Source organism: Oryzias latipes, chromosome 21 (genome assembly GCF_002234675.1).
Source record: "Oryzias latipes chromosome 21, ASM223467v1".
In the NCBI taxonomy this organism is placed as follows: domain Eukaryota; kingdom Metazoa; phylum Chordata; class Actinopteri; order Beloniformes; family Adrianichthyidae; genus Oryzias; species Oryzias latipes.
The window spans coordinates 10,414,465-10,427,926 of NC_019879.2; the positions used below are offsets into that span (position 1 = coordinate 10,414,465).

A 13,462-nucleotide genomic window follows, 5' to 3' on the forward strand; every position below is an offset into this window, starting at 1 on the left:
TGACAGCGTTTGATCCTAAGTGAAGATGAAGGTGATGACATACATCCCTGATCTGCAGATGCTGTGAAATAAAGTCCAGGAGCAGAAACCACAATAATCAAGGATGATATATGGATGATATATTTTTATTGATTATTGTTTGCATATGTGTGTATTTTTTGCCAGCATAGGGACAATGGAAGACAAAAGGAAGTAGGGCTGGGTTGGTAAAAACGATTACTCAATATGAACTGATCCGAGCTTAAAAGATCAAAAATGAATCGATAAAAGTAGAGTTCGATCTTTTATGCCTTTCCTTTTCCAGTGACCTAACGCTACTCAGATTGTGTGACATTTGGCAAGATCAAGCTTTTAAACAATCATGGATGTATGGATGGATGGATGGCAATAAAAGATGGTCAGGTCTCCTTGGCTTCTAATTCATTCACTCATATTGGCCTTCATCTTTAGAATGTTTTCTTCTTTTTATCATCCCTAAATGATTATCTAACTCCAGTCTTTTCTTTTTTTGAAAGACTCAAACTTGCTTTTCAGCAAAAAATATCATCCGATTAATCCTTGACCTGGTGATCGTTGCATGACTGCCAGTGTTCAGAATGACCTTGATGTTATTCCAAATCTCTGACAATGCTTTATTTTGCTACTTTACTGCAGAGGCGCTGAGGTTCAACACAAGAGACAAACGCTGGACATAGAGCGATAAAGAAAAAAAAGTTGAGAACATGAATTTAACAGCTATTTCTTTTAGCACAGGATTCCTTGGATGGATGGATGGATGCATGGATGGATGTTTCATCCATCAAACTATGTCCGGATCCTATTGAATCCTTTGCTGGAGTCTATCCCAGCTATTGTATGGCAAAGGCAGGGTCCACCCTGGACAGGTCACCCAGCACACACACTTACACACACAGTCACACCTAGAGCAATCAACTAACCTATAAAATGTGTTTTTGGACTGTGGGAGGAAACCAGATAAAACCCACACATGCACAGAGTGCACATGCAAACTTCACACAGAAAGAACCCAGCTGGGACTTTAACCAGGGCCTTCTAGCTATGAGGCGAGAGTGCTAATTAACCACTACACCACTCTTCAGTCCTAAAGGCTTCTCCAAGTAAAAACATACACACCTAGCATGGGATGCACGTCCAAGAATGAGCTAAACAGGCATTCTTAAATGCACTATTGGCATATGGTGTTCACAATCCATATATATTTCTGGATTGGCCTTTGCCTAGTTGCTGCTATACACAGTGACGAGCGCATGCAGGCGCCATTGCTTTGTGTTGGGTTACGTCAGGGGTCGGCAACCCATGGTTTCAGAGCCACATGTGGCTCTTTCATCCTTCTGTTGTGGCTCCCTGTGACTTTGGAAAATAATGAGTATTTTATAAAAATTCAAATTTATTTTAGTTTGTTCATTTTTCATGGCATTTCAAAGGCGCTGCTGGCTCCGTGCGAGGCACGTGCCACGTAAAAAACAGCTTCCTTGGTGGGCTCGTGTTTGTCGGGCGAGGGCTGAGGAGCTGATAGCAGGAGGAGACACGCGGGGCGGCTTCAATAAACACTCCGGGTCTGGAGTGATTTTCTGCCGGGGACTTGGCGTGGCACGGAACGGGGAGCGGCTTTCTGGTGACGGAGAGTTTGTGCCGGTGTTTTGGACTCCCGTGTGCGGTGATGTCTGTTTCAGAGCAGGGGAGCTCGTTGCGTCGGTCGCGATCGACGGGTCATCTTCGGGGACATGGGGGAGATTGAAGGGGAAGAGAGTGCTTCTTGAAAATCCACCAGCCAATCAAAATCCTCACCGAAAAGTACGGGACTTGATTGACATGCAGAATGGCCAATCGGACATCCTCTGACAAACTCTGCCTTCAGAACGTCTTTTTCTCCCCGCGGCACATCATGTCCCCGGTAGAAGTCCAGCAACCGGAGTTTATTAAAGCCGCCCCGCGTTTCTCCTCCTGCTATAAGCTTTGCAGTTCTCGCCCGATAAATACGAGCTCATCAAGGAAGCTGTGAGGCACACGCTTTATACTGTTGCGGAGTGTGTGTTTGTGCTGAGGGGCGCGCGTGCCACGAGGGAGGGGCGCATGCAGGTGGAGATGGGGGTGTGAGCACGGAGCGGAGGTGTGTGCGTGAAATATATTGTGTGTTCGGAGGACGGAGCACTAAATTAGTAGTCGTTGTTCCCCATCAATACTGATCAATACGGAGCCAGCAGCGCCAAATGCCTCACAATATGCCACGCTCCCCCCATTGCACCGTTTACAGCAGAGCATGAATACGATGGTCGCTGCTTTCTGTCTTTGTAATAAAATGCCTCATCTGTTAATACAAAAGTATCTTTATGTAAACTCACTGTGTAGTTTTTAATCATCGGTACATAAACAATAATGTTGAAATAAACATGTAACAAATAAACATGAAGATGAAAAGAAAGAAGTACTTTTTTTTAATCTTTTCTGGCCCGCAATCTACACTTATGTCCTTGAAAATCGATCGCGATCGACGTAATGAGCACCCTTGATATAATATATACATGCATAATATATATAATGATGTCAAAACGGGTTGTGGCTCCGGGTGCTTTTTTTTTCATTAGGGGCGGTCCGAAATGGCTCTTTGAGTAAAAAAGGTTGCCGACCCCTGGGTTACGTCAACGGAACACTGCTGTTTCAATTTAGGACAGGCAGGCGTCAACCACAAAAATCAAGGCTAGCTCACTCATTTTTAACCAATTTTCACAAAACATAGCTCAAATTGAACCTTGGTTAATTATTGATCTTGTGATATATTTAAATATTTACTGTCTCTAATGATTAATCTTTGAATAGTGCAAGAACTGCACTTCTAGGGTTACAGGTATCACATTGCTGTTAAAATAACAGCTTTTAAAAATCTGTGATTTTTGATTTTGCCCATGTACCAGAATCTACAGTATATAACTGAGATTGTAAATGCTTGTCACCGACGGCCAGAAAGAAGGGACATTAATGAAACTACAACTTTTGTTGTATTTTATTATTTTTGCAATATACAACTTTACAAGTACATATACTGTAAAATACAGTACAGAAGTCCAAAGTTTGGACACAGCTTCTCATTCAAATGAACGGGAAGGTGTGTCCAAACTTTTGGTCTGTACTGTATATTATTATAATAAAAGTGACTATTTGCACATAATTTTCTAAATACGAGTGGTCAGTGCTGAACTTTTTTCTTGGCTGACAAGGAAGGGTTAGTGGTTAAGGGGTTAGAGTTAAACCACCAAATGATTCCTGAGCACAACTGTGTCTGCAGCTCACCACTCCCCCAGAGGATGGGGAGAACAAATGCCACACACCTAGGTGTGTGACAACTACTGGGACCTAAACCTTAAATACCTGCAACCAAAAAAAACATTTAGCCTTGGATGCACTAAAAATACATGTGGACAATGCAGCTGTGTGCATGTTGGCTGCATGTATTATGTGTGGCAAACAGGAATTTCCATTGGTTCCTGTGCTGGTCGCACATAAATACACATAAATACGTGTAAAGTGTCACTTTCTAAAAGATATGCCTCGATGAACCAAACTAGCATGTTATTTGCTAGAACCCACTTTAGCAGCCACTTAACGCTCCCCAGCCTGATTTCTCTCTATTAAAATGCAATTACTAGACCGTGAAAGGTGATTCTTCGCGATTGGATCATTGTGTTATCATTTTTGCAGTTGATTGCAAAACATTGCGTCCCCTTTTGTGATTCCTTGCAGACTTGTTTGGACCTCGTCAATTTTTCACTCGGCACGATGGGCAAGACTCAATGCATGGTAATGGTGAGTGTGTGTCACGTCGGTAGTCATGTGACGACATATCCAGTAATACGTTTTTGAGGATTGTAGGACAGAACTTGCTTTTCAAAAGAGTGCAAAATGTATCCAGTTACCCAGTAACATTGGGGGTTAAAAACAGTAAAGGTTTTTAATTTAATGAAGAAAGCTTCATCAACATTTCATGCTGCAAGCTGCTACACAGCCAACCTAATTATCCAATTAGAAAATAAGATTTACAGAAAACTGGTAAAGACATAAAGATCAAAGTTTTGAATGGATGAAGAGTTCTCAAAAAGAGATCTCAATGGTTTTACAGCAGCAGGTCAGTTGGGTTTCTGAATAGAAATATACTTTCATTATTTGTTCAAAAACATACAAAAACAGTCAGACCAGACTGAGTCCGACTAGTATGTTCTGCATTGTTCTGATGGCATATTTTTTTTAATCTAAGGCTGAAAAACAACAGTAACTGAACGTAGATACAGTCCATCTTTCTAGGGATGATGATTTCTACAAAACACTTTGTCACGCTCTGTGCTGTCTATTTTAATAGAAAAAACGCCATCATTTATAGAATTAAAAAAAAGACATGAACTCTGCAAGGTTACACTCTCAGTCTTTAAGTCAAGATGACAAGAAAAGTGCTGCTTGTACTTTTTCATGCATCACTGAAGTATTCTACTTCTTTCATTAATTTTGCAAAAGTTGGTCAAAACAGTCTAACCAAGCACAGCTACATGAAGTCACTAAAGAAACAAATGGCAGACCAACATCCTCACACAATTTTTACATTAAAAATAGACAATTGAGTCTCTTTTTTATGATTTGACTAAATAAGGTTAAAGAGAAAAGATACACCACATTCCACTTAATTTTTGGATTCTATATCTGTTCTTAAACAAATCAACCTAAACATGTCTACATCATCTGGCTTCTGAAACAACTGCACCTTCACATCAGTAAAGTCCCACTCGGATAGCCTTTTGTTCTATTTTCAAAGCGTTCCCACTGGTCTTTTAATTGTGATTAGGCAGTTTTTAGCCAAAATCCAAAAACCTGTGTTGTTTTGTAAGACAGAGCAGCAGTGGAGTTGTGGGCAAGAAGAGACTGTTAGTAGGGAGCAACCCCGCCCCCATTTCCCTTTACCCATCTGTTCACACGCTCTGGTGCTTACGGCCCCTCACACCCTCAACCTAAAATCAAATGGCGAGCAATAGCAAGCATTATTTGGAGCCAACTAGCCGTCCAGTTTTGAGCCAGATTCCAGTTCAGATGAGGAAAACAAAGACGTACATGGATCTATTTGTCTCCAAGTGGATGCATCTGAATGGATCACAACAGGGAACTTGTGGCCAGCCCTTGCAGCTTCTTCTTTTCGTCTGCTCTTGATTTACAAAGACTTGAATAAAGAAATACTCAGAGATGCAATATTAAGTTTAATTTTCTTTATATATGTCCTCCACTATCATAAAAATGCCACAAGAACAACACCAAAAACAACATTTTGATCAGAGTGGGTCTTTAAAATTTATGATCTAATTAGGTGATATGTTTAAATTAAATTATTTTTTGGCATAAAAAATAGACAACTATTGACAAGGGCAGCAAGGCTTTAGGTAAAACCTTCAAACAGCTATTGATTAGCATTGTTTTGACATCTTCTTTATGAAAGCCCTAAGATCTGGGGCAATATTTGGACCAAATTAATTTAGGACACATTTATCCAGGTACTTTAAATCTAATCCCACCATCCTCAACTCAAAGGTTGCAAAAAGCATTGCCCCCAACGCACAGTATTGAAAAAACGAGCACAAATGTCCAAATTTAAGAACACTTCACACATGCTCCACTCTTTGATTTAGCTAAATTAAAAGTTGTTTTTTCTTAGTATTACAATATCTTACAACCCTATATTAGTAAAACTGTGTTTGATTTTTTCCCCCAAGGCTTTTTGGGCAAGAAACAGTCCAAAAAAGGACAATGTGAAACGCAGGTTTCTTAGTCAAGGCAAGGCAATGCAAGTTTGCCTGTACAGTACCTTTCATGTCCAAAGACAATTCAAAGTGCTTTACATAAAACAATAGGAAAAGCAATTACATGAAATGGTAGAGGTGTGATCAATTAAATAAAACCTTAAAGAAAGTTAAAAAAAACTTAAAACTTAAAGTAACAGTGCTGATGTAAATGTTTGAATATAAACCGATCAAAAATACAAACTAATTAAATGCAGATGAGATGAGATGGGTCTTTAACCAAGATTTGAATAAACTGATTGTTTCAGCTGATCTAAGGCTTTCTGGAAGTCTGTTCCAGATCTGTGGCATATAATGGAAGCTAAATGCAGCTTCTCCCTGTTTGGTTTCGACTCTGGGATATGACCGGATCCAGATGACCAGAAAGAGCTAGCTGGTACATATCTTACTTAAAAATGGCGGGTTTGATATTGGTCTTTAATTTGCGTTTTGCCTTGACTGTACGTTTTTAGGAGGGGTTTGATTACAGCTATTTTCAGTGGTTGTGAGAAAACACCAGATGTTAAAAACAAGTTCACAATCTTGACTCCAGGATCTGTAAAACCTATTTGAAATAATTTTTAGGTAGAATGTCAAGACAGCAAGAGATGAGTTCAGTGGATGTAGGATGTCCTCCAGATCTTACAAAAGAAAGCTAAAATTAATTAGTTGTGGCATGACAGGACCAGAAGATGATCCTAAACCTCAAAGCAACAAAAGGCATTGTTAAGATTAGTAAAATCTCAGAAGACAACAATGTTTGCAGATGACTAGGCGTTATGTACTGAGGGAAGACAGCTTGGAGAGACAAAGATGCAACAGGAAATAAAGTAGCAGAAAGAGAAAGTAAAGGACTTGGGCTCAACTGTCTAAAAGATAAGTGCTAAAACAAGTCAAAGGGGCAGGGGAAATGTCAGAACCGATGTATGACAAGAGTGGAAGTCTGACTTAAGGGAAAATGTTTGATACAAGCAGTGTTGGTTGGTATAGGGACAATGGCCATGAAGAAAATTACTTAAGGCAGAACAAAAGGTGACAAGAGCAAAGAAATCTCCTTAGGTGTGATGACAGACATAATTAGAAACAAGTAAATCCAAAGGACACTGGTATAAGACATTAGCCGCGGTTTCATGGGCAAAATATCTACATCAGATCAATGATCGGATTAGAATTCAACCGTGTACATGGGCGCAGAAAACCTTTTTCCGATTATAACGTTCACATGGTCTCACTTTCGGTCAGAATAAATCATTTGGGCATGCGCAGTAGTGTTGAAAATACCGGAAGAGGAAATGGGTCGTGCTGTAAACAACGTGAGCTGCCATATACATTCATGCAGCAGCTCTGTGATATACGAGATGATCTCCTAAACGTGCTTTTATTAATGTTATGAATATTATGAAGCGCCTGTTCGCTCATCGTTTTATTTTTAATCCGTGTGGTCAGTGCTTTTTTTTTTTTAGGAAGAACGGAGCCAGAAGAAGTCAGGGTTAGGAGTGGGCTAACACGCGCTAACAACATTAGCCTTGTTTGATGAACACAAAATCCATGCGGGAAATGCCGCAATCTGCATCTTGGCTGAACGTAAATATGTGTGATTAACATCAGCCTTTATTTTGACGGGACATGACTGGAAACACAAATCCACATGATTGTTTGAACGGTTTCTAAGGACTGAGCGACATTTCTGCTATAAGCTCACACCCCGCGGGTCAGCCGGTCGGTCCTGTATACGCTCCAAAGCTTTCTCTGAAGCACCGAACCTTCTATGCGTGACGTAAACCAGAGCAGTAGTGACACACGATCAGAATTAACTGTTTACATGGAACACGATCAGATCAACAATCGGAATAACCCTCCTATTTCGATCGGAAAGAAATTTTGATCTGAACGAGTCTGATCGGGGCAGAGTATTCCGAACGCCGTGTTTACACGACGCATTTTCCTTCCGATCAGGGCGTTCTTTCCGATTACTTTTGTCCATGTAAACGCAGCTATTGTTGAGAAATATCCAGAGAAGCTTGACAGAGATAGTTGGGACTTCTAGAAAAAAAGGCTATTGATAGACTTAAACAAAAGCTCTCAGGTAAGAAAAAAATATGACAAAAGAAGAAATATCTGTGTTTGATAGAGAACATGTAGCTATAGGGTCTGTTACTGCATTCACACCGGATAAAACACGCGTGTCAAATTTGCATCTGCCGCCTCTCTTTAGACTCTCAAATTTACTACTCGACACCTGCACTCGACAACTTAAAAGGCCAGTGTTCTTCTGGACTTCATTCGTTGCCACATCAAGGAAAACATGGATGATGCTGGGTGAGTAGCTTGGGCTTATACGTTTTAGAGAGCTCTATCTACAGAGCCGCCGGCAAGCACATCAGCATGTCTGGGTTCACCAGATCATTGACAGCCTGGCGGCCTGTCCGGGGTGTATCCCACCTTCGCCTAAAAGTAAAAGTAGCCGGGGCAGTCTCCGGTAACCCCCGCGGGTTAAGAAAATGGATGGAAGTACAGGATGAAACTCCTCGCATCTAGCGACCCAATTAGATTTATTTTTCTACCCTTTGATCGAGTCACTAAAAACGTCAAGTGTCCAAAGCTGAGTCCCTGATTGGTCTACACGCCACGCCCGACACCCAAATCGCACCGCAGAAACTCAGATCACGTATGTATCTTGACTTCATATTGAAACTCAACATCCCTGATGCGCAAATGTGTGAATGCAGTGTAAATCACAAACGGTGCCTTTTAAAGTCTGATACAAAATGTGTGGTTAATTTAAGATTTTGAATTTGGACCATTACTATAAAATCTTTTGTTTATCTTATCTTGCTTTGATTCCTACAGTCTTCTCTGAATCTTGGCATGAAGATTTCCTCTGCAGATGCACAACTACTCTTTCTGGTTTGAGCATTCATGTTGCAGCCCAGCATCTCTGGAACCTTGACTTAATGCTGAGTGCATTTCATGTGTCTGAATGATTCCCTCTGCTTTTAATGATTAATGTCTTTTTGTAGAGGTGTCTCTATAACAGTTGGATAATTTCTAGAATGCCATTAGCTCAAGTAAAGGTAATGTACAATCATCGTCAATGTGAAATAAATGAATGGAGTCATTATGGGTGACTCATCCATCTCAGTACAATGTTGGGTACTTTGGCAAACACTGTACTGAGATTTCAGTGGTGTGAATAATACAAACGATCCCAGTTAGTGTCCATTCAAATGTTATACAACAGTTAAATAATTTTGTTACATCAGATTTAATCCCTTTCTCTGTGTTTACAGAAAGGTTTTATTTCTTTGCAATAAATGTTAATTGAATAACAGAGTATTTATATCCCCGGCAAAAATGGCTGCAACGCAAATTATAACGTATAATAGTTTTCAGCATTTACTCACCTTCAATGTAAAGCGGCTCAACAACATCATGATTGATCAGCTCAAAGTTTTCATGGCCAATCCAGTGCTCCACGTTTCGTTTTCTCCCGGTGAAGAAGTTGTCCACCACAGTCACCTCATGGCCGTCCATCATCAGTTTGTCAGTCAAATGGGAGCCAACAAAACCGGCTCCTCCGGTGATCTAGTCAAAACACACGCACAACAACTTTCATCCTTAGTGTTTTCTACAGGTTTAAAGACCAAATTAAACAAACAAGGTTCTGATCTTAATCTATATTGTATTTTCCACACTTTAAGGCATACTTAAAGGCCTTAATTTTATAAGCCTTGTAATCTGGAGCACCTTATATGGTTATATACGGTTGTGCTAACTAATGTCAAAACGATTTTGAGAGGCACTAGGCGCACTGTGAAAACGTTTGGTTGGTTATTTTGGTGTATACACTAACGTGTAGCAGTGTCGGACTGTGTGTTTTTTTTTTTTTTTATGTGTTACTAACAAGCCTGGGAGTTAGCGTAGTCACAGCAGCATTTATTTTAGCGATATTAGTCTGGTTTCTTTTCCTGATTCAAACCATGTTGGGAGTTAGGGTATTGTAAATACACTAATGTGGCTAACATGTAGCGTGTTACAAATAGGTTCTAGAGTTACTGTCAACACATTTAAAGTCTGACTGATGGTCTTATCTCTGACTCTTTTGTCTCGCTTAGCCCTTATGCCATCCAAGGCACTTTAACATTGGGAGTGGGGTCATCTGGACCCCACAAGACAGTGCACTGAACCGTATTTCACATGGACTACATGAAATCCTCTTTATCTTTATCCACCTTTGTCATGGAAGGGATAACACGTCAAAGAAAGGGTGGGGTCATCTGGACCTCATAAGATAGCACAAGGGTTAATGTGCCTTATAGTTCGGTGTACCTTATATGACATAAGAATGTACTATTCATGAGACTATTTGTTATAATCTGGTGTGTCATAGTGCAGAAAATACTTAGTTTATTTTCTTCATTAAATTCTTCTGGGGTGGGGGTGGGTGATTTTCTCTATACGTAGATTCTGAGGATTAGCAAATATGGTAAATAGCCCACCGTCACCAATCCTCACTTACCAAAAACATAGCTGAGGCTTTGTAAAACTCATAAGAACATTGGTGTACTGCAATCATAAATAGTTTTTTATTTTTATTTCAGAGCGACGGAATAAAAACTGTACTTAATACGGGACAAGTTACTCTGTGCCTTAAAGTACAGAGCCCATCCTTCCTCCTTCATCAGTTAAGTGCGATTTGAGCGTCACTTCTTCCATAAGAGGCCGGTTTCATTCACCATTCAGTCCTTCGGATGATCAGTTTTCTCTGCGATTATCCTCCTCAGTGTTTCAGGATATTAGCTGTGAAATATTCCTTAGCAGCTGACATGGGGGCCGAAGGAACCTGCGTGCTCTTCATCTGCGCTCCCCTCCTCCCCTACAGCGCCTCCTTCATGCGCAAAAGTCTCATACAAGCGTCTTGAGTTGTCTGAGCTTTTGTGATAAACCAGAGGAGTCACAGTGACCGAAGAAGAAAAATATGCGAATACCTGAAACCGCGAACAGTGAAACGTGAATAAGCGGGGGCTCACTGTAATAATAAAAAACAAACATCTTTGTCTTCTATTACACAGTAGGGCTGGGTTGAAAAAATTCTATTATATATTTCTAAATGTGTAAACCGTGTAAATTCTAAATTGAATAGAATCGAAAGGATTGTAAGAAGAAGAAAAAATTGGTGAATCAAACTGATCCAGGCTCTGGTGAATCGAATCAAATTAAATCGATTCTGGAAGTTACTATTAAACACAATGTAATTCAAAGTGGATGCAGATGTCAATCAAAGTACATCTTTGTGTATTTTAAAGGAAACTTAAAACCAACCCCAATCTTATTCTAACAGCCATAAAATATATAAAACGCCCCCAACACAAAAACGCACGCACGCACACACGCACAGGAGCTCATCAAGAGATGGCAGTCATCAAAACTAAAAGCAAAAACATTTGGAGCTTAACTACATCAATGTAGGCCAACTGACTCCAATATTTATTTTGTTAAAATGTCTTTGGTTGGAGGTGAGGAATTGCAGAACAGTGCAAAAATTCAGGGCAAATTTGTAGAGAAACTAATCAAGGAGCCTGTTGCAGATGGCTTTGCTTTTGGGCTTCCGAATGTGGGAGGGACTGATGGCAGCACACGCCGTTGGCTGAGGAGAAACAACAATAATGATTACAGTGTTCAGTCACTGTATCACCAGAGACCTTGTCAATCAGTTTTTTTCCATGTTGTGTCTATTGTACAGATACGTGCAGTTAAACAGATCTACATACATCGTTGATCGTGATCAGATCTTTGTTTTCATTCTCTAATCCTGGACTTATTTTGCAATGAAGGTTTGAACTTTGACAGTTTAAACAAGAGAGAAAAGTGTGAAAATGTTTATGTCTGTCCGAGAAAAGTCTATAAGTCTTTTTATATATATATAAAAAATGTATAGTGAGGAGTTTTACAGCCTAAAAAAACATCTTGAATCCTACTTTCCGTATTTCATCTATGGCAGGTTATTTTTAGAACAAATCCCCCATAATAACTAAACTGGAATTAAACATTTGAACTAACTTTTGTGTATTTTCATTTCAATTTTTAAATTGGATAAATATATCTTACACACTGCCTCTGAAAATTGAACCCCTAAACCAAAAGGTGGAGCAATCATTGCTGACTCTACTGTGCAGAAATCTGAACGGACACTGTGCTAACATATGCATCCCCTGCCAGGGTCTGAAACGGCTTTTGCAGGAGCGTGAACAGCTTCAGACAACATTGCTGTAGGTCATTCTGCTCATGTGTCCTGAAAAACATCTAAAGATGATAAATAAACATGGTCTTTTTTTTATTCTGGTCAGCTGAGGCTTCATCGTTCATGTTTAACAGGATTGTTTGCAGCTTGTGACTCAATAAAAACTTCAATTTAGAGTGAGCACTGTTGTGAACTTATGATTGTAAAAAAGAAGGGACATGTTTTCTCCAAAGAAAATCATTTTTTTGTGAAATTTTGACAAATTTTAATTTTAAAACTTATGAAGTCGATTTACCTTTTGGTATAGTACTTTTGGAAAACTGGATTTAAATGGGACCTTTGTCAATTTGGGATATGAAATGCCTTATATAAACTTAACATGCCAAAAGACAAATACTATGCTTAAATATAAATCATGGTTCCAGTTTATAACATTGTTTATATATCAGCAAATACAACCCATATAGTTTATTTTTTATTTTATTTAACAGGGTTTTATTCTCCCTTCTGCTGTTAAAGTTGATTCAGAATCAAACAAGTAGATTCCAGTTTGGAAGAAAACTTTTTACTTTTATTTCCAACACAGTGATTCATAAATGTTTTAAACGTGTATTTTTTAGCATTTAAACGTTTAAGTAAAGCATAAGTAGACTATACAGTTGTGGGTAAAGTGAATCATATTTGTGATTTCTTTCTTTTTGGTAACGGTTGTCCCTTTAGCTCTAACAGGAGCATTTATTGTTTCTGCTGTATGTTCCACTTATCATACAATAAACAAAAGTGATGATTCAATGTTGACATCTTGTTGCTCATGACTGTTATGTTCTGATTGTGCTTTCTGCTTTCTGCTAATCTCTCTTTTTGTTTTTCAAGCAAACTACTTTTAAAATAAAACTTTTGCTGCAAGCATTGCAGTAAATTCCAGTGAATCACAGTAAATCATGCTATTAAAAATGTTAATAGTTGCCTGGCACCAAAAAAGAAAACCTTGTGTGTCACATGGGTCTTCATCAACACATAAATATGGGTGGTTATAGTGCCAGTTGACATTTTGATAAAAGAAAAGAAAAAACTGTTGTGGAGATCTAAAATGTCTTAAAAGCAGCAAAGTTTCCCAAAAAAGCTAGTTTGCCACGTGTCTAATAGAGGATAGTCAGTAAAACAGCTCCGAATCTCTTCAATTTTTAGTGCTTAATTACTAAAACAGAAACAAACAAAAAAACAACATTTATAAGGAGTTGGAAATCCTGTGTGTAGATGAAATCGGGAAACGTTGGGATTTGATGGTTGGTGGGTTTTCTTTTTAGATTGCATTCAAGCAAATCAAAACGCCTGCAACATCACGCAGTTACAAGACATGCTCATTTATTTGACTGAAACCAACCACCAA

At 39.2% G+C, this 13,462-nt stretch overlaps 1 protein-coding gene across 1 annotated transcript in view; it reads right to left on the bottom strand.

Moving 5' to 3' along the window:
* Positions 1 to 13,462, bottom strand: part of uxs1 (UDP-glucuronate decarboxylase 1) — a 61,854-nt gene that overhangs the window by 33,834 nt on the left and 14,558 nt on the right. The window contains exon 7 of the mRNA XM_023950550.1: positions 9,236 to 9,416. Coding sequence (XP_023806318.1) covers positions 9,236 to 9,416 — 181 coding nt within the window. The remainder of the gene's footprint in view (positions 1 to 9,235; positions 9,417 to 13,462) is intronic.